Below are 20,898 nucleotides of genomic sequence, written 5' to 3'. Positions count from 1 at the left end.
GCTTCTCCCTCTCCCACTCCCCCTGCTTGTGTTCCCTCTCTCGCTGTGTCTCTCTGTCAAATAAATAAATAAAATCTTTAAAAAGAAAGATTTTATTTATTCATTTGAGTCACAGAGATAGAGAGAGACAGAGAGAGAGAGAGCATGAGCCGGGAGAGAGGCAGAGGGAGAGGGAGAAGCAGGCTCCTCGCTGAGCCAGGAGCCCAATGTGGGGCTCGATCCCAGAACCCTGGGATCATGACCTGAGCCGAAGGCAGACGCTTAACCATCTGAGCCACCCAGGCGCCCTCAAAAGATATATTTTTTAAGATTTTATTTATTTATTAATTTATTTGAGAGATAGAGAGAGAACAATCAGGGGGAGGAGCAGAGGGAGAGGGAGAAGCAGGCTCCCCATGCGGGGCTGGATCCCAGGATCCTGGGCTCATGACCTGAGCCGAAGGCAGAAACTTAACCGACTGAGCCACCCAGGCGACCCAAGGCAAAAGATATTTATTTATTTATTTATTAAAGATTTTATTTATTTGACAGACACAGCGAAAGAGGGAACACAAGCAGGGGGAGTGGGAGAGGGAGAAGCAGGCTTCTGCGGAGCAGGGAGCCCGATGCGGGGCTCCATCCCAGGACCCTGGGATCATGACCTGAGCCGAAGGCAGACGCTTAACCATCTGAGCCACCCAGGCGCCCGGCAAAAGATATTTAAAAAGTAGCAATAAGCAACATTAAGTGGTCATTCTTGGTACTTTATCTGCATTAATTCGTTTTAATCCTCACAACAGAACCTCACAACAATAGGGTTCCATTTATTATCCCAACTTCTAGATCAGGAAACCAGGATACAGCTAGGTTAAGTCATTTGCCCTAGGTCACCCCAGTTTAAAAACCTGCAATTGGAACCCAGGCATCATTCTTTACCACCCTGCTGCACTGTCTCTCCAGCTTGACTACATGGAAATATAAAACTGTAGTCTGTAAAAATCTACAGCATTAGACCCACAGGTTAATTATCCTGTCACACACCCCAGTTCTGCAAACACCAGCTTCATACGCACATCCCAGATATGTCCATGACAAGAGCTTCCCCATCACATACCCTGCACAATAAACCCATTCTTCATCCCTCTCAGTCTCTCTCTTAATCTCCTGCTCACATCTTCACAACTTTTTCAACACTTCTCTCTCTCTCTGTCTCTCTCTCTCTGGTGTGTCTGGGGTCCCATCGCAAGGCAACTGTGGAGTGGGATTAACAGGAAATATGGAGGGCAAAGAGAGGGCAATCAGATGGTGAAGTTAGGGATGTTTAGAGATAGATGTGAGTGGAGATCAAAGGCGGCTTGGGACGAGGTTGGGATCTATTACAGGACAGTTTGCATGCAGCTGGAGGATCACGTGAAGGTCTTCAGGAGGAATGGGGCTGCTAGAAGCAGTTTAAGCATGCAGGCAGGAGCCACCGGAGGGTAAATGGCGAATACCATTGGGGGGTTGGAAGGGACCATGGGAAGATAATGAGTGATTAGAGATAGAGTCTGGTCTTCTGTAAAGTTATTAAAGACAGAGCTATTCACTGTCATCGGATGGTGTGGTCAGCTGACTAATGGCCCCCCAAAAGATGTCCATGTCCTAATCCCTGGTACCTGTGAATGTTACCTGATGGGCCAAGAATGTGTTGCCGATGTGATTTAATGACAGATTCTGAGATGGGGAGATTATCCTGGATTATCTGAATGGAACCTGATTGTAATCTCAAGTGTCCTTATAAGAGGAAGGCAGATCCTGGGATCGAGCCCCACATCGGGCTCCCCGCTCGGCAGGAAGCCTGCTTCTCCCTCTCCCACTCTCCCTGCTTGTGTTCCCTCTCTCGCCGTGTCTCTCTCTGTCGAATAAAATAAAACTTTAAAAAAAAAAAAAAGGAAGGCAGAGGCAGCTTTGACAGAAAAGGAGAAGGCAGGGGCACCTGGGTGGTTCAGTTGGTGAAGTGTTTGCCTTCGGCTTAGGTCATGATCCCAGGGTCCTGGGATCGAGGCTTGCATCGGGCTGCTTGCTCAGGGGGAAGCCTGCTTCTCCCTCTCCCTCTGTCCCTTCCCCCCCACACCCGCTCATGCTCTCTCTCAAATAAACAAATAAAATCTTAAAAGAAAAAGAAGGAAAAAACTAAAAGAAAAAGAAAAAGAAGGGGCACCTGGGTGGCTCAGTCAGTTAAACGTCTGCCTTCGGCTCAGGTCATGATCCCAGGGTCCTGGGATCGAGCCCCACGTCCGGCTTCCTGCTCAGCGGAGAGCCTGCTTCTCCCCCTCCCTCTGCCTGCCACTCTGCCTACTTGTGCTCTCTTTCTGTTGAACAAATAAATAAAATCTTTAAAAAAAAATAAAAAAAAAGGAGAAGGCAATGCAACCACTGAGGCAGAGAGCATAGTGATGTGGCCACAAGCCACGGAATGCAGGCAGCCACCAGAAGCAGGAAGAGGCAACAAAAAGATTCCCCTCTAGAGTCTGCAGAGAGAGTACAGCTCTTCTGACACCTTGATTTTGGCCCAGTGAAACTGATTTTGGGCTTTGGGCCCCCAGAACTGTGAAAGAATACATTTCTTATATTTTAAGCCATTAAGTGTGTTGTAATTAGTTACAGCAACCACAGGAAACGAATACAGATTTCGGTACTTGGATGCAGAATTGCTGCTTTGTCCTAGTCTGCTTGGGCTGTCATAATAGAATACCACAGCCTGGGCACATTAAACAACAGAAATTTATTTTCTCAATGTTCAGGAGGCCAGAAGTCCAAGACCATGGTGTCACCTGGATGCATTTTTCTTTCTTTCTTCCTTCCTTCCTTCCTTCCTTCCTTCCTTCCTTCCTTCCTTCCTTCCTTCCTTTCTTTCTTTCTTTCTTTCTTCCTTCCTTCCTTCCTTCCTTCCTTCCTTCCTTCCTTCCTTCCTTCCTTCCTTCCTTTCTTTCTCTTTCTTTCTTTCTTTCTTTCTTTCCTTTCTTTCTTTCTTTTTTTTAAATATTTCATTTATTTATTTTGACTGAGAGAGACAGTGATACATATATATATATAAAGATGAAATATCTTCATTTTAAAGATAGAGAGAGAAAGTGTGCACGTTGGTGGGGGAGGGAGAGAGGGAGAAGGAGAGAGAGAATCTCAAGCCGACTCTGCACTGAGTGCAGAGCCTGATGCGGGGCTCGATCTCATGACCCCGAGATCATGACCTGAACCAAAATCAAGAGTCAGATGTCCAACCGACTGAGCCACCCAGGCACCCCAATCCTTATTATGTATATAGAAGCAGAAAACTTAGTTGAATTGTGTCCTACAGTTGTGTGAAAAGCAGAGCTTGTAAGTGATGGACTTGTATATTTAGCTGAGGAGATTTCCAAGGAATGTGTTGGAGGTACTGCTTGGATTCTTCCTGCTGCTTTTAGTAACATGTGGAAGGAAAGAGATAAATTGAGAGAAGAACTGCTAAGCAAAATGGATCCAGGATTTGGGGATCTGGAAAATTCTCCAGCTGTCCAGATTGCAGAAGACACAGAATTTAGGAGATTTACAGTCAGGAAAGTATGCTCTGGAAAGAGAGCCAAAGGTGTGGCTGGACAGCCTTTTGCTAGTACTAAAGAGATTAGATGTGTGACTCATGGATCCTCTCAACCATTTCAGCAGAAGTCGGGAACAGGGATGGAATCATCCATGAAAGATTTGTGGAGGACCCTCTTGTCTAATGGTGCGGATCCTTGTGACTTCCATAGAAGACCCACAAGTTTTTTGAGAATGAATGTTATGCTGCCAGAAACACTGCCCAGTTGGCTTGCAAGAAACGGAGATAGGATGAAATGAAGGAAGGATGTTGGATTCCCAACATTCTACTGGAAGGACACAGGGCTAAAACTACTCAGCAGCAAACATGTGCTACCCGTCAAAAGAAAGGATTAATGATTCTGAGGGCAGAGCTGTGGGCCCAGAGGTGGCGCCTCAAGCCACCATGGATTATTCCCAGCCCTTGAAACCTAATGGAATGTGTTCTGCTGGATTTCAAAATTACTTGGGACCAGTGACACCTTTTTTCCTTCCATTTTTTCCCTTTTGGAATAGGAATGCCTATAACTCCTATCTTATGTCTGTCCCACCACTGTGTTTTGGGAACAGATAATTTGTTTTCTAGTTTCACAGGTCGGGCGATGGAGAGGAATTTTGCCTCAGGTTGGATCATACCCAGAGTCTCGCTTATACCTGACTTAGATGATGAAATTTGGAACCTTTGAGCTGATGATACTAACGTGAGATTTTGAAGCTGAGGTGATGCTGTAATGGATGAAACTTTTGGGGGTATTGGGATGAGGTACATGTATTTTGCATGTGGGGTAGATGTGTATCTTTGGGGGCCAAATGGTATACTGTTGTAGGGTGAATAATGCCCCCCAAAAGATATGCACATCCTAATTCCTGGAACATGTGAGTGTATCTTAGATGGCCAAAAAAAAAAAGAAAAGAGAAAAAAAGAAAAGAAAAGAAAAGAAAAAGGACTTTGCAGTTTGCAGTTGTGATTAAGGTAAGGATTTTGAGATGGGGAGATTATCCTGCATTATCACAGGGACCCTAATTGTAATAACAAATGTCCTTAGAAGAGGGAAGCAGAGGCAGGTTTCACAGACATGATGGGCAATTGTGACCAAAGCGGAGACTGTAGTGATGTGGCTACAAGCCAAGGAATGCTGACAGTCACCAGCATAGGAAGAGGTGACAAACATTCTCCCCTAGAGCCTCTGGAGGGAATATGGCCCTGCTGGCGCCTTGATTGTGGTCTTCTGGCCCCCAGAACTGTGAGAGAATACATTTCTTATGAAGTAAGCCACCAGGTTTGTGGAAATTCATCACAGCACCCACAGGAAGCTAATGAAGATGGCTTGGGGTAGATTTGGTGATTGTTGGAGGGACGATGCTCGGAGGTTATCAGAGGCAGTTTGAGGGGCACCTGGGTGGCTCAGTCAGTTAAGCATCTGCCTTTGGCTCAGGTCGTGATCTCGGCCGGGTCCTGGGATAGAGCCCTGCATGGGGGAGGGGGCTGCTCAGCGAGGAGCCTGCTTCTCTCTCTCCCTCTGCCCCTCCCCCTGCTTGTGTTCTCTCTCTCTCAAATAAAGATTTTATTTATTTTTTTGACAGAGAAAGAGACAGCGAGAGAGGGAACACAAGCAGGGGGAGTGGGAGAGGGAGAAGCAGGCTTCCCGCTGAGCAGGGAGCCCGACGTGGGGCTTGAGATCCCAGGACCCTGGGATCATGACCTGAGCTGAAGGCAGACACTTAAGGACTGAGCCACCCAGGCGCCCTAAATAAAATCTTTAAAAAAAAACAGTTTGAAGGTATAATTAGGAGACATTGGAAAGTGTTTGGGTACTGTTGGAGCCATCAGAGGGAAGACTGAAGGGATTTGGTGGGTCACTGGAGGGTGGTTTGTAGGTGTAGTTGGAAGACTGGGAATGTAAATGGGGAATGTTTACAGATAACATTGGGGACTATTATAGGGCAGTTTAGGGTGCAGTTGGGAGTTTTTGGGGGGTGGTTTGGGTGGTATGGAAAAAATTGGAAGATGTTTTGTGGGTATAGTTGCATGTAATTTAAGACAAGGTTGGGTATAGGGGCGCCTGGGTGGCTCAGTCGTTAAGGGTTTGCCTTCGGCTCAGGTCATGATCCCAGGGTCCTGGGATCGAGCCCGGTATCGGGCTCCCTGCTCATCGGGATGCCTGCTTCTCCTTCTCCCACTCCCCCTGCCTGTGTTCCCTCTTTCACTGTGTCTCTCTCAAATAAATAAATAAAATCCTTAAAAAAAAAAAAGACAAGGTTGGGTATAGTGGTCATTGAAGAGTGCTTTGGAGGCATACTTTTGGACCGCAGAGTATGGTTAGGAGGGTACGTGGAGAGCGATTTGTGGTCCCTGGGGGTGTTTTCGGTGCATACTGGGGGTAGATGGGAGAGTGACTTGGAAGCGTTCCTTGGAGATTGATGGTTTCAGGGCTGATTGCATATGGTTTAGGGGAACGAGTTCGGGGGTAGTGAAGGGTAGTTTACTCCTACAGTTTGGGAGTCCACGGAGGCTGGATTGGGGGTATTGCTTGGGATCAAGGGACAATAGTTTGGGAATGTAGTTGGGGGGATGATGGAGGGTGCTTGGGAGACACAGAAGTTTAGAGGAGAGTTCAGAGGTGTGGTGGTCGCTGATAGAAGGCAGTTTGGGGTACCGCTTGGGGGTTCATTGGGGGGTGACTTGGGGTGGGGGCGCCAGTCTGATCGCTGAGGGGGCGTGGCCTCGGTAGGGGAGCGCTCGGCCGCCCTCGACAAAGCGTGTGCGCACGCGCTCCCAGCTGGTTAGCTCCTGGCGCTCCGAGGGCAGGAAAATCGAAGACCCAAACCGGCGCCTGCGCACTAGGTCTCCGCCGCTGCTGTGGTCTCGCGCCCCGCCCCCCGTCCCCCCACCTCCCCCCAGGCTCGCGCTCAGCGGCGGCTGTGTCGGTGCCGCCGGGAGCGGACGGACCCGAGGTGAGGGTCGGGGGGCCGGGGTCCACCGGCCGCGGCCGAGCCGGCGCGCCTCTCCCACCCTCCCCGCGCCCCCCCCGTCTGGCCCCCACAGCTAACAGTCGCGCGGCCGAACGCGGCCCACGGGCAGGGCACGGAAGGGGAGTAGGCGCGAGGCCGGGGACGAGCGGGGGGGGGGGCGGCGAGGGAGGGGCGCAGCCACCACCCCTCCTGGCCCGCAGCGACCCCGCCTACGTCGCGGGACGAGGACCCTCGGTGAGTAACGCCCGCCGGGAGAAGAAGGGAGGAGACAGGGCGGGGTGAGGGCCCGGAAACGCCAACAGGGGATGTACCTGCGCGCGCACCCGCGACCTCTGACCCTGTGGTCTCGCTCTCGACCCCCCCCACCAGACCTGACTACATCTTTTTTTAACCTCGAGCTCTGGCCAGTCTTGGCCCCAGGACCTCCGATCTGACCCCCGACCTAACCATATTCTGGCCTAGCGCGATCCCCAATCCCTGTTTTGTTCCCTTAAACCCAGTCCTGACCCCAAACCCCACCCAGTTCTGTTCTCAGGATCCTTTGCCCGACCCTGTTCCATCTCTGAGGCTCATCTTGCCTTGTCCTGATCATCCCAGGTTCTGGCCTGATGCTTGACCTGTCTGTTCCCTAAACTCTTGTCCAGCCCCTGAACCCCTTCCAGTCATGTCCTGTCCCCCTAACTGTAGGCTGATCCAGGTCTGTCCAGATTCCTGACCTCTGACTAATAAACTTTCTCCCCATCCTTTGCTATCCTCCTGGTCCCCTCCTGACTCCCCATCTCCATCCTGGCCCACCCCCTGTAGACCATCCCTCTGTTTCCTGCCCTGTCCCTGCCCCCAGCCCTGTGCTGTTTTCCCGTCTTCTCTTGTCCCATCACTGCCCTCATTCCTGTCCTTATTCTTTCGCAGTCTTTTCCTGTTCCTTACCTCCATCCGGAACCTGCCCTTTTCCCTCCCCCCTTCCTTGACCACCGTCTTGGCCCGTCCGTCATCATGTCTTCTGACTGCTGTTCTATACTGACCCTGCCCTGCTCTTTCGTTCTTTGCTGCGCCCTACTTTTCTCGGACCCTTGTCCAGAACCTCACTCTGTCCCATCCCCTGGCTGGTATCCTGGCCTCCATCCTATGATGACGCTGATTCTGTCTTGCCCCCTGCACTCCTTCCTGTTATCTTCCTTCATCCCCTCCCAACCTCAGGCCCTCGTTCTACTCCTTACCACGCCCCTCCACCCTGTTCAGATCTCCCTTTTCCTAACACCCACTTTTCATCTCTCCTCTCAGCCCAGAAGAGCTGGGGTCCTGTTATACCCTGCCCCTGAACTTGGAGATTCCACTGTTCCCATGATCTCAAGTTCATCCCAAATGCTTTTCTCAGCACGAACAAGAGCAAACAGCCTTGTGGGCCCTGTATGGCTAAAGGGGTTTTCGTATGTGATGTCCTTCACCTCTACCCAGTGATCTCACGCAGAGCTTGCATTTGTCTCCCTGCCCCAGGAGGGCATGGAACTGTTCCTACATCCCCCACCCTCCCCAAGTGTGGAAGAACACCCTAAATTATTCAGTGAATCTCTGGGAGTCTGTGAGGTCTGGATCATGTTTCCAGCCTGGCTAGGTTGGGGGCTGCCCCATGTCGAGGTGGGGGGTGTGGTGAGCAAACATGCAGGGGTGGGGGACTCAGGAGTATGTATGACTCTTCCATGTCATGTTACCCCCATCTCCTAGTCCTGATCCTGGGTGTGCATGATTTCTGCTTTCCTGGCCTGAAAAAGTCCATTCCAGGCCAGAGGCTTCAGGGCTTGGTAGGGGTGGGATGGGGGTGGGGGTGGGGGTCTATCCCCCTTCTCTCAGCTGTAAGCAGTTCAAATTTCGGTGCTAAGTCCATCCCACCTCTGGGGGGCAGGTGTGTTTGTGTTTGTGTGTGTGTGGAGGGGGGGGTGTGTGTGTGTCACTGGGTGTTAGACTCAGTCCTGTCCAGTAGTGACAATAACAGCAAGAGCCATACAAGGTTCTCTCCCTGAATCTCCTTGATTCTGAGGACAGGCAGGGAGAATTTGGATAGCAAGAAGGTAATGTGTTACTCAGTTGTGTTTTGTTCCTGCATTTGTGACAGAGTAATGAGAGCTCGAATAATGAGATCCTAGACCCATCTCTTATCTGAAACATTTATCCAAACCTTTTTTTTTTTTTTTAAGTAGGCTCCACGCTCAGCGTGGAGCCCAACACAGGGCTTGAACTCATGACCCTGAGATCAAGACCTAAGCTGAGATCAGAGTCAGATGCTTAACCGATTGAGCCACCCAGGTGCCACTAACCAAACCTATTTATAACAACACAAGCATTCTTCATTGTCCCAGTGTCTGTTTGGCACCTGACTTCTGAGAGGGAGAGCTCGGATAATTCAGGCAGTGAAAGATACCAAGTTATCTGAAGGGTTTTTTGCTTTTGCGTTTTACACAGTGAGTGGGGAGGGTTCAGATAATGAGGGATAACTGCTCCAGCTAAAAAATATATTCAAATCAATTCATTTCCCTGAGCTCCAGCAGCAGGAGTTGGATTAGTAAGAGGACTGTGTTGTGTGAATGTATTTGGTTCCTGCATTTTGCCTGGTGAGTAAGGGAAGGTCAGAGAGTACGGGACACCAGTTCTATCTCAAAGGTGTACCCAGATCCATTCAGTTCCTGTATGTGGATAGTGAGTGTTTGGAGAATTTATCTGAATAGGTTTGGTTCCTGCGTTTTTGATGTTGAGTAGCGAGAGGTCTGATAATTATGGAAAACAACTCTGTTTCAAATATGTCTGGTTTGATAGGGAGGGTTCAATGTCTGGGTGGCAAGTAGGGAGGGTTTGGAGGCTGAAGGATACCAACTCTGTCTCAGCAGCACATCTGAATACATTTAGTTCCTGATTTTGGATAGTGAGAGTTGGGACAAGTTTATTGGCTGGAAAACAGCTCTGTTTCAGATTTATCAGGTGAAGCTGAAGGATACCAGCTCTGTCTCCCAAAAAAAAAAAAAATACACACACACACTTGATTCCTGAGTTTAGATGGGGAGGAGTGTTGTCATTATGACAGCCAATACCTATCGAGCAGTTACCAAGGGCCAGGTACCGTGCTAAGCAAGCTGTGAGTGTCTTAACTCGCATCATGCTCACAACAGTCCTGTGAAGTACATACTGTTGTCGTCAGCCCCGTTTTATAGCTGGAGACACTGAGGCACAGAGAGGATACGTGACTTGTCGGGGCGGCCGTCAGTCGCAGAGCGGGGCTGAAGCCCAGAGCCGCTGCTGGCCGCCCCTACAGGAGGCCGCGTGGGACGCAGGTCCCGGCTGGGGTGGCGCCTAGAGGTTGGCCATCTTGCAGGACAATGAGATGTGTGTGGGTGATTCTGCCCCACCTGTCTGCTTGGCCCAAGAGGCCCAGTTACCCGCTCTCCCCTCCTTACTCCTGCCCCAACCCACCTCTGCACGGGCTTATTGTTGTTGTTATTGACGGTCATTAATGACGTGGTGTGAGTTTCCTTGTACTTTGAAATGCCTCCCAAAGTGACTGGCCTCTGTCGGCCCTGTAACCGCTGTTTACCCATTTTACAGATGAGGAAAGCCAAGCCTTGATACTCAGTCTGCATTGCCAGCCAGAGATGCCCTCGGCCCTCTCAGCTCTGGTTTCATAAGTGTCCCTCTTCCCAGCATTCTTGCTGTCCCACAAGAGGCGGGAGAGGCCATGGCTGAGGGGACACTCCCCATTGACACCTAGCCACCCACCTTATGGCCGCTGCCTCCACCAGCCCTAGGCAGTGAAGGGGGGAGAAGGGGGCGGATGAAAGGAGCCTTTGTGTCCCATGCCAGAAATCTCACCCCCAGGAAGAAAGGTGGGCAGGGTGGCGGGAGGCCTTGGTAGCACGCATATACATATATGGGGCAGGGCACTGCTGATACAGGGCTCCCCTCCAGGCTTGGCCCCCCTGCCAAGTGGGGAGGGAGCTTTCCTCACTCTGCTCTTTCACATCACAGCATGGGCTGCTGCAGGGGCCCGGGTTGGGCTTGGGCCCTGAGGTCACAGAGCAGATGGTCCCAAATGGAGCACAGGATGTGTGGTATGTGCTGGGGCAGGCCAGAGCCCTCAATTTCCTTGACTCTGGCCAGAAATGCCCAAGGGGGAGGAGTGGGGCAGAGCCAGCCTGGATGTAAAGAAGCATGAGCCCCCTCCCCACTCCTCCTCCCTTGCAGGAGTAGCCTCTGTCCGCCTCCAGCCCAGGACCCGGCCCCCCGAGTTCTGAGTCCACCTGCTTTTAGGCCTCTGTGATCAGAATCAGGCCTCTTCACCTCTCCAGGCCCCAGCTTCCACATCTATGAGCTGGCTATGAAGAGCTGGGTCTGCGTCATCCTCCCAGGTTTGTAGGGACCAGGAGGGGTGAAAACATGCATGTTTTGTCGGTTTGCTGGGATGATTTCCTCTGGAGGTGCAGAAGGTAGTAGGGTCTTGAAGCCCCCGTCTTTCCTTGGAGAAGCTGACCTCCTCTGTCCCCAGTTTGGGAAACTGTTACCTCAGTGAGGGTGGCAGTCACTCCAAGACCTTCTCCCACCCGTGCCTTGTCCTGGGAGGGAAAGGTAGGGGCCTCAGGCATGTGATGCTTGCTGCCAAGAGACACACACCCGATTTACACCCGCATGCTTAATGTGTCCCTAAACTCCATCCTCAGCTCCCAGGTAATACCCTTGGGTGGGCAGGGTCTGATGTGGGCACCCGGGTAGCACCGGAGGCAGCCCCACTCCCACAACCCTTAGCCCTTCTTCCTTAGTTCCCTACTAGGTGACTGGAGTGAGCGGGGACGTCTGGGCTCTTTTCTTGGCCATGCTGGACACCCTGAAGGGTCCCGGCCCTGAGATTGTCCCTAAGGGTGTCCTGAGCCCTGGTGACAGGCAGGCAAGGGTTAAGAGGTATGGGCTGGCCCAGTCCCTGGCCAGGTAGGCTGGGCTATTGCCTAGTGGGAGGCGGCCTAGGCATCCGCCACTGTGCTCACCACCAGCTCACTACCACTACCAGCTGGAACGGGGCCTGGTTGAGACAACTATTTTTTGAGGTACCTGAGGCCACCCCACTGCACCTCTCTGGCGTTGGTGAGCACCTGGGAACAGGGGGCCCAGGGGCGGGGTGGGGGGAGAAGGGTATAGGGTGTACCATGGCTTCCCCTGGGAGAAAGCCAGGTCTGTCTGTGCGGGGGGGGGGGGGGGGGGGGGTACAGCGAAGGAGGACCTGAGGAGAGGAGCGAAGCCCCAAATGTCCAATTTCCTCTCCTGGCATGAAGCCGATTCCTTGCCAGAAACAAACGAGAAGAAGGGGTGGGGTAGAAGAGAAGCCAGAGTCCCCCTTCTCCACAGTCCCCCCTTGCTCCCTGGCCCCCTTCCTCCCCCTGGGGAGTAGCCTCTGCCTTCCTGCAGCCTGGGGCTTTGCCCCTGGGGAAAGCCCAGAGCGGGCTATTGAGAAACTGCTTCCCGACACCAGCCTGCCTCCATCTGTTCACCCAGAGTGGGGGACAGTCCCGGGCACTGGGAGTTGGTATTTGCCCCGATAGTGGATAGTGGCGAGATAGGGAAATGGAGGGTCCCACTGAGGGTGGTAGGGCGCCACCCAGGTGAGGCGTCTCGGTTGTAAACAGTCATTACGGCCAGGAATTTCTTTCTCGGCTGTGCTGTCAGAAGGGCAGACCTGAAAAACCTGCTGGGCCCGCCTCTGGGTGTGTGTGTGTGGGGGGGGGTCCCCTCTGCAGCTCTCCTGCTGCGGCCCCATCCCGCGACAGGACTCAGGGGCCGGGGGAGGTAGTTAGGGAAGGGACTGCTGGGATCCCCCTTCTCTGCATCTCCAGGTGGGGATGGGGCAGTTCTGGACCCTAAGGCAAAGGTGCAGAGGGCAGGCAAGTGGAGGCAGGGGTTCGGGAGCTGGGTGTGGGGGTGTGGGGCGTTGACCCTGTGTCTAGCCTACCCGGTGACCCCATGACTCAGGCCCTAGCTATGTCCCCGAGGTCAGGCTGACAGGGTGGAGTCGGGGTTCCTGTCTAGACCCCGTGTTGACTTCCAGGATGCCGTGAGCTCCCAGGGAAGGAAGGCTCAAGGCAGCCCAGCGTGGGATGTGGGACCAATCCTGGTGAATGGGCCCACCGGGGAGGCGTTGAAGTTCCTGTTGGGGTGGAGCCCTGGGAGAGTTCCTCAGACTCAACCAGGGGCTGGAGAAGAAGGAGCTCCAGGAGGCTCGGGGCCCAAGAGGCTGAGCTGGGACCTCCAGGAAACCTCGCTGTGCTGGGCAATGTCAGGCCTTGGAGGGTGGTCATCTGCAGAGCACACGTTGCTGCCTGGGTGTGCAAAAAGGTTGTAGGGACTGACCCCTACTACTGAGGTTGAGGACAGGGAACCACTGTTTTCTGGGAGCCGGTAGCAGGACTGGTGGCACCATATTAGCAGCTTGGCCGCCTCCCGCAGCAGGTTGATGGGGAAGGGGCTCGAACCCACAACCTCCTTGGCCACCTGGGTCTTCTTCACACCTGGCCGCCACAGCAAGCTGGGGATTAAGAGGGGCGGGGACCTCCGTGGCCTCATGAGGCCCTCCCAGTTGCCTGCCGCCAGCCCGAGCTCAGGCCAGGTGGTGGGAGGTGATGTCACCTGGCTCCCCAGCTGGGGACCGAGCAGGATGTGGGAGGGAAGGAGCAAACTCCAGAGGAGGGGACGAGGGCAGGGCTGGCAGCCAGCCAAGGCAGGCTCTGTGGTCAGCCAGGGTGTCTGGGGGCAGAGAAGGAAGTAGGAGGCAGGAGGCTTGTTATCTGCAGCTGAGGACTTTGCTGCTCACTGTCCCAGCAGGGGTGACTCCGCTCTGCCTGGTTCGGGACCAGGACCGACTGGGGTGGGCAGAGGGGCTGGAGGGGTCCGGAGGCCTAGTGAACACTTTGCGGCACTGGGGCCGCAGGATGGAATCAGGACAGGTAGAGACCCACAGATCTGGGCTAGATCCCTAGCTTGGCTCTCTCACTTATGCGACAGCCATTCATTGAGTGCTCACTGCTCTCTCAGAAGTGTTCTGAGTGCCAGAGATCCCAGGAAACCGGACAGGTATGTTTCTTGTCCTCACGAATGTGCAAGGGAAGCACAGTCTCTTGCTGGACAGCAGTTGTGAGGGGACCCGGGTGGGGGCCCACCACTGGAAATGACACATAAGCCCCAGCATGTAAGTGAGAACTAGGGGCCGGAGAGGCGAGGCATGGCAAGAGCACTCCAGACGGCAGCCGCAGCCTGGGCAAAGGCCCTGAGGCCTGCTGGGCCGGGAGCTTATGAGGGATTGGTGAGGTTGGAACAGCTCCACGGGGGAGGGTCAGGCCTTCTGTGCCTCACTGTCCTCATCTCGGAAATGGGGGCAATAATCACAGAACTGCCGTCAAAGGGTGGTTGGAAGATTCAGTGTGGCATGGAAGGTGACTGTTCCAGGACCCAGGTGCTTCATCAGGGCCCCCCGTTGTTAGAGTTGGTTCAATCTGTACCATTAATTCTCCCTCCCTAGGCAAGACTCCTGACTGCGGCCCATGGGCCTCTGAGGAGGCGTCGTAAGTCCGCCCAGCTCCCCACGTGCTGTGCTTCCACTCAATGGGAAGGGAGCCGAGGTACCAGGGCCCAGTGGGGCCAGACACTGCCACAGATGCTGAGAGGGCAGGCCAATCAGGAGGGCGGGGTCAGGGGACCCTTTACTCCCAGCTAGGCTGCGGGACGTTGGGTCGGGGTGGGGGTTGGGGGGACGCAGGATGTGCTTCCTTAATGGCTCCTGTGCGTCCCTGCCAGGCCCTGTCCAGCGATCAGCCACTGCCTCTCGACGGCACCAGGATGGAAGTCAAAGGTCAGCTGATCAGCTCTCCCACCTTCAGTGCCTCAGGTGGGTGGCTGGTTCCCCTCTCTGCCTCTTTCACCGCTCTGAGTCACCACCTGCCTACTTGGAAAGGGTTGGTCCATGGCCCCACGCTGTGCCAGGACGCCCTGGCTGATCTTTGCTCGGAACTTTGCTCCCTCTGTGTCCAGCTGCCCTGTTCGGAGAGGCTGCCCCCCAGGTGAAGTCAGAGCGTTTGCGGGGACTGCTTGACCGGCAGCGAGCCCTGCAGGAGGCCCTGAGCCTGAAACTTCAGGAGCTCCGCAAAGTGTGTCTCCAGGAGGCGGTGAGGGCCTGGCCCTGAGTGTCTGATGGGCAGGGGTGAGGAGCCGGGGCTCCTAGGCAGGCAGGTGGGGGCGGTGAGTGCTGAGCCACCTGTCTGAGCTGTAGATTCCCTGTCACCCTCTAGTTTCTCAGAGCTCAACTTCGACGTCTTAAGAGTCAGGAAAATCTGGCGGGGCAGGCCCCCAATTCCTTATCAGCAATTTGAAATCCCCAAACCCTCCAAAACAATAGTTATTTCCAAAATCTGGCAGTAAAACCTGACCTGAACTGACAAGGGGTGAGTTACGGTTTTGATTTACCCCTCTTGGTGTGAACGTCTACACAGTTGGCCAGGAACGATAACGCAGTTCACAGCATGCAGCCCCAGGCCCTGAGGGGTGGGTGACATGATATGCAGTATATAGACCACGTCGCCTTTACGAGAAATAAGAAATTCCAGGTTCCAAAGCAGGTCTCCTGACCTCCCATGCCCTCGGCCCCAGGGATTTGGGCCACCTGTGGCGGGGGGGGGCGTGCGGTGGGAAGACCTGGGAGTGAGGAGGAGAAGCGGCAGGCATGGGGTGCTGGGCATTACTGAGCTGCTAGTAGGACTTCCGTAGCTTCTGCCGTCATTCCTGCTTTGCGCCATTCCCCCAGCTAACCCTCGGTAGTCTCTGCCCCCGGCCCCCACCAGGAGCTGACCGGCCAACTGCCCCCCGAGTGCCCGCTGGAGCCTGGGGAACGGCCTCAGCTGGTCCGCCGGCGGCCCCCTGCCGCCCGAGCCTACCCTGCATCGCACCCCAACCCAGCACACCGCTCCTTGTGCCCTGCTGAGGTGAACAGACGGGCTTGGGGAGAAAGGTGGGGGTGGGACAGGTACCGGGGCAGCGCTGGGGTTGTGGCCAGGGCAGGGAGAGGGGAAGGTGACAAGGAAGCAGCTGGAGGGAGGTGGGATCCGGCTCTGGGGGAGGGCACTGGGCCCCGTCCTAAGCCTCTCACCCTCAGGAAGAGGGATGTGTCTAGTCCATACCCGAGGCAGGCCCCACCTGCAGAAGAAATGAGCTCCGCCCCAGAACAGGCCCCGCCCCCGCGTCCCTGCGCCCGGCCGGCTCGGACATGTGGTCCCGTCCTGCCCCGGTCGGGCGCGCCCCGCAGGAGCTGGCTCTCGAGGCCCTGGAGCGCGAGGTGTCCGTGCAGCAGCAGATCGCGGCCGCCGCCCGCCGCCTGGCCTTGGCCCCGGAGCTGAGCGTCGAGCAGCGCCGGCGCCGGCGCCAGGTGCAGGCAGATGCACTGCGGAGGCTGCACGAGCTGGAAGAACAGCTGGGGGACCTCCGGGCCCGCCTCGGCCTCCCGGGGCTCCCCCCGCCACAGCCCCTGGCCCTGGCCGCGGGGGCGGTCATCACCGCCCAGGGAATGTGCCTGGGCACGCGCCTCGCTCAGCTCAGCCAAGGTGAGCCCCCCACCCCGTGTCACCGCACCGGCGAAGGCGGGAGCGTGGGCGGGGCTGGGAGACGGCCGTGACAAGTGGGAGCCAGGGAGGACTGAAGGGCCCCGACCCGTAAGGGGAGTCGTGACCGACTGGCTCTGTGGCAAGGGTGGGGCCGCTGGGAACTTGACCAGGTGGCCCCAGGAAAACGAAGAGCCAAGCGGCGGGTGGTCTTGGATTCAGGTAAAGGTGGGTTCTTGGGAAGGAACGGGCCGGGGAGGAGACCGTCGGGGGGTGGGGCGGAAGGGGATGGCACCCAGCCCTTGCCTTGAAAGGCCCGGGTCTCCCCTTTCTCGCCTGTAGAGGACGTAGTTCTGCACTCGGAGAGCAGCTCCCTCTCAGAGTCTGGGGCCAGCCATGATAATGGTGAGGACTCCTGTCCCCCAAAGCCACCCACCCTTTGATGCTCAGCCCCTCCACTCCCTCTTTAACCCCTCTTGAGCCATGCCCCGTCCTTGCCTGGGGCCCCCATCTTTCTTGGCTCTCGCTGCCCAGCTCATGATCCCCAGTTCCAGCCTCGAGCCTTAGCTCCTGGCCCACCCTCTGCCACTGCCTGCCCCCCACCCCCGTCCCTGCGCGCAGCCCATCTGGCCCCCCCCATTGGCTTTTCTCGCACTTTCCACCTTCCTCCCAGAGGAGCCCCGTGGCTGCTTCCCTCTGGCCGAGCGCCCCTCACCACCCAAGGCCTGGGACCAGCTGCGGGCCGTATCTGGGGGCAGCCCTGAGCGGCGAATCCCATGGAAACCACCCCCGTCAGATCTTTATGGGGATCTGAAGAGCCGGCGGAACTCTGTGGCCAGCCCCACCAGGTGAGGGTGAGCCCCTTCCCTCCCCGCCCCGCACCGGGAGCCGGGAGCCGGGAGCCGGATCCTGAGCCTGGGCGGGCAGAAGGGCCTGTTGGTGGGTATGGTCTCTAATCTGGGCCTGCCCGTCTCTGTCTAGCCCGACGCGCTCGCTGCCCAGGAGTGCCTCCAGTTTTGAGGGGCGAAGCGTGCCCGCCACCCCTGTCCTCACCCGGGGCGCTGGCCCCCAGCTCTGCAAGTAAGGGGACTCTGAGGGTGGGTTGGAGGACTGGGAGAAGAACTGTTAGTTCTAAGAGAGCATTAGCAAAGGGTATGGGATGTGAGAGGCTGGGCTTTGAAAGGTATATTTGGCACAAGTCGCTTCCTTTCTCTGAATCTTGGCTCCTCATCTGTGAGATGGGCGTAATATCTGCCTGTGAAGGATGCTGTGGGCATAGTAAGTTCTGGTTAACATGTACTGAGCGCCTAACATCTGCTGGGAAGCCGTGTTCTGCACGGTATCGACCCCTGTAATTGTCCTAAGATCCCTGCCAGGTAGGTGCTGTCATTATTCCCGTTTTATGGATGAGGAGCCTGAGGCACAGAGCAGTTAAGTGACTTGGCAGTAGATCGAAGACCTGGTGTTTGAACCCAGGCTGCTTTGCCTCTAGAGTCCGTGCTTTGAACCGCTGCTCCCTCCTACTTCTTGAACAAATACTTGCTAAGCACCTGCTTTTCCCAGGCTGTGAGCAGAACAAAGTCCCTGTCCTTCTGGCACTCGCATCCTGTGAACGGTGGCTGATAGTTCGGGGTCGTTCAGACACACGGGGCGGGGGGGGGGGGCAGAGAGTTCAGGAAGTTGGATTCCAGGCCCGGGGATTAGGACCCCACTGTGGAGGGGGCAGGGAGCTGTAAGACACCCCCCCGCGCAGGGCAGGGGGCCCCAGGCATTGGGAAGAGCCCTCTGCTGGTCCTCCTCTGTCAGTCCTTCCCCTCCAGCCCTGCACACGCTTACATCTCCCTTGGCACTAACCACCCTCCCCCCCATTCGTCTTCCGTCCCTCTGCCCCTAGCGGGGGACAGAACCTCCGCTGCCTTGTCCATGCGCCCCGCCTAACCCCTTGATACACCAGGTCTCTAATCCTGGGGCCCTTCCGGAGATGCGCAAGTGAGAGCTCAGGAAGAGGTGGGGTCTGGCGGGCGCCCGGCCACTCCCGTCACTCCCGTCACCCCCACCTCTGCGTCCCCAGACCCGAAGGCCTGCATTCTCGCCAGTGGTCCGGCAGCCAGGACTCCCAGATGGGCTTCCCCCGGGCAGAGCCTGCCTCCGACCGCGCCTCCCTCTTTGCAGCCCGCACCCGTCGCAGCAACAGCTCTGAGGCCCTGCTTGTGGACCGGGCGGCCGGTGGGGGAGCTGGCTCCCCGCCTGCGCCTCTGGCTCCGCCTGCCGCTGGCCCCCCGGTCTGCAAGAGCAGCGAGGTGCTGTACGAGCGCCCCCAACCAACCCCTGCCTTCTCCTCCCGCACAGCTGGCCCCCCAGACCCTCCCCGGGCTGCCCGGCCTAGCTCAGCTGCCCCTGCCTCCCGTGGGGCCCCCCGGCTCCCGCCCGTGTGCGGGGACTTCCTCTTGGACTATTCCCTGGACCGGGGCCTGCCCCGCAGCGGCGGCGGTGGCAGCGGCGGGCCAGGCTGGGGGGAGCTGCTGCCCGCAGCTGAGGTCCCAGGACCTCTCTCCCGCCGGGATGGGCTCCTCACCGTGCTCCCAGGCCCACCACCCGTGTATGCAGCTGACGGCAGCAGCCCCCTCCTCCGCAGCAAGGACCCCCACGCCCGTGCCGCCCGCACCAAGCCCTGCGGCCTGCCCCTGGAGGCCGCCGAGGGGCCGGACGTGCATCCGAACCCTCTGCTGTGGATGCCCCCGCCCACCCGTATCCCCCCAGCCGGGGAGCGCATCGGCCACAAGAACCTTGCCCTGGAGGGGCTGCGGGACTGGTACATCCGCAACTCGGGACTGGCCGCCGGGCCGCAGCGGCGGCCTGTGGTCCCCCACGTGGGCCCACAGCACCCGCCCTTCCTCCACGCCCGCTGCTATGAGGTGGGCCAGGCGCTGTACGGGGCCCCCAGCCAGGCGCCGCTCCCGCACTCGAGGAGTTTCACGGCACCCCCTGTCTCCGGCAGGTATGGGGGGGGCTTTTACTGATGGGTAGGGGTCTCTTGAGGCAGATGGCAAGCCAGTCACGGTAGCTAAAGACTCAGACCGGGAGAGAGCTAGCCGCCGCCTCGGCCCGGGGTCCTGGGCCCTGCCTGACCTGCATGAGTCTATGGGGTCTCGGTGGAGGGGTGTCTTGGGCCCTGGCAGTGGCGGCAGTTGTCTCCCAAGCTGTAGAAGAATTCCAGTATTTGAACAAAACAGTGCATGTCAGCTGAAAATGAGCCTTGAAAGCAGGGTGCTGGGAGGAAGGGCCTCCCGGGCCCCTTGCCTCTCTCTTCTGCCTTTGGCCGTGCCCCCACGCTTGCGAGCCGAAAGGTGCTGTCCTGTGCCTGCCTCCGCCTCTTTAACGAGCCTCTTTTCCTCTCTTTCTGTGTCTTGTCCGTCTTTTCCTCTCTTCTCTGTCTTGCCACCCTGTCCGGATTCCTGCTCCCCCTTCTAAAGATACTACGCGGACTTCCTGTACCCCCCGGAGCTGAGCGCTCGTTTAAGTGACCTGACGCTAGAGGGGGAGCAGTCCTCCAGTTCTGACCCCCAGACCCCGGGGACGCTGGTCTGACCCCTTCTGATATGCCCCTTGTTGGCCTGGGCACGACTTTAATCTGGGGGAGCGCACAGCTGACCTCGCTGAACCCTGGGGTGTGGTTGCTGTCAGTCCTGGGGGGTGCCGACCTGATCTTCCAAGGCCCCTGGCTCCTCGTGGACCCACGAAAGTGTCTGACACCCTGCTTCCCCTCTCACACTGTGCTGGGAACTAGGACCCTCAGCCAGCTTAAAAGCGGGGCGATGGTGTAACGGGGACTCCAGGCCCCTTCCTCCATTTCTGTTTACACTTGTGATTTAGGTCTTCACTGTCTTCCCCCAACACTAGACGTTTTATAAAAGGGAAACTGTGATCTCGTCCTGGTTGGGTTCATTCCTGTCCCCACGCCCAGCCCGTTCCATTCAGGAAACCCCACCCCCCAAAATAAACGGACCATATAGGGTCTCAGGGCCCTTTTCGGGGCAGCCAGGAGACTCTGGTGTGAACAGAACTCCCCGCCACCCCCCACCAGGCCAGTTCTTGGGGAGTTGGGCTCTCTGCCCACATTTGGAAGGACTGAAGGCTGGGTAGGGGGCTTGGGTTCATTTTCCTACCCCCAGGGGCACCCGAGGGAGCCCCAGCCCTTGTCTGCCTGTCTGTGCCCGCTGCCTCTGCCCGCAGGATGAGATGGCCCAGCCTCCACCCTGTCTAGCCCGGTCAGGCAGTTGGCCCTGCGGGAGGGCCCAAGGGCAGAGCCGCCGGGCATGTTGCGTCCTGGGATGCTGCGGTGGTGGAGCCTGGCATCTGGTCTATGCCAGTAAAATCCTCAGGTGACGGTTGGCCAAAAGCTGCGTCACGTCTTCCTTGGCTTTCTTTCCACCCACCACTTTTTAAAACAAATCTACACAAGCTGTGTTTTCTATGATACCTATCTGTGACTTTCTGGAGCTGGGGGTCCCCCTACCTCCTTTACCTGGTGTTAAACTTTTCTTTTTCTACCAGTGGATCTGGGCCCAAGACACTACCCACACTGGAAGGGGATTTCTATAATAAATGTGTAAACCGAACCCATGTGTCACTCCTCTTGTCCGCCTTACCTTGGGGGCCCACACCTGTAGTTAGGACCAGGTAATAGGTTTTTATGATGCCAGATTATAAAAAACACACACTGGAAACAGCGTGTGATAAT

General features: G+C 56.4%; 1 protein-coding gene across 11 annotated transcripts; it reads left to right on the top strand.

Moving 5' to 3' along the window:
* Positions 1 to 6,411: 6,411 nt before the first annotated feature.
* CCDC120 (coiled-coil domain containing 120) lies at positions 6,412 to 20,776 on the top strand. 11 transcript variants are annotated; one of them, XM_073901831.1, is made up of 13 exons: positions 6,412 to 6,780; positions 10,558 to 10,640; positions 10,774 to 10,937; positions 14,090 to 14,132; positions 14,365 to 14,419; positions 14,599 to 14,732; positions 15,405 to 15,545; positions 15,866 to 16,160; positions 16,500 to 16,562; positions 16,831 to 17,005; positions 17,139 to 17,237; positions 18,229 to 19,155; positions 19,631 to 20,776. In XM_073901831.1, the coding sequence occupies exons 5-13, from the start codon at positions 14,407 to 14,409 to the stop codon at positions 19,743 to 19,745; spliced, it is 1,962 nt and encodes a 653-aa protein (XP_073757932.1). In that variant the 5' UTR covers positions 6,412 to 6,780; positions 10,558 to 10,640; positions 10,774 to 10,937; positions 14,090 to 14,132; positions 14,365 to 14,406; the 3' UTR covers positions 19,746 to 20,776. The 11 variants fall into 11 exon arrangements, with proteins under 11 accessions (XP_073757932.1, XP_073757931.1, XP_073757929.1 ...); XM_073901830.1 differs by having other exon boundaries at positions 14,090 to 14,189; XM_073901828.1 differs by having other exon boundaries at positions 6,413 to 6,780; positions 14,365 to 14,455.
* Positions 20,777 to 20,898: the final 122 nt, after the last annotated feature.

Source organism: Callorhinus ursinus, unplaced genomic scaffold (genome assembly GCF_003265705.2).
Source record: "Callorhinus ursinus isolate GAN/ISIS: 27379988/994484 unplaced genomic scaffold, GSC_fseal_2.0 scaffold16, whole genome shotgun sequence".
NCBI classification, from domain to species: domain Eukaryota; kingdom Metazoa; phylum Chordata; class Mammalia; order Carnivora; family Otariidae; genus Callorhinus; species Callorhinus ursinus.
Note: the sequence above shows the minus strand (reverse complement) of the source record. Positions and strands in the feature narration are given on the sequence as shown.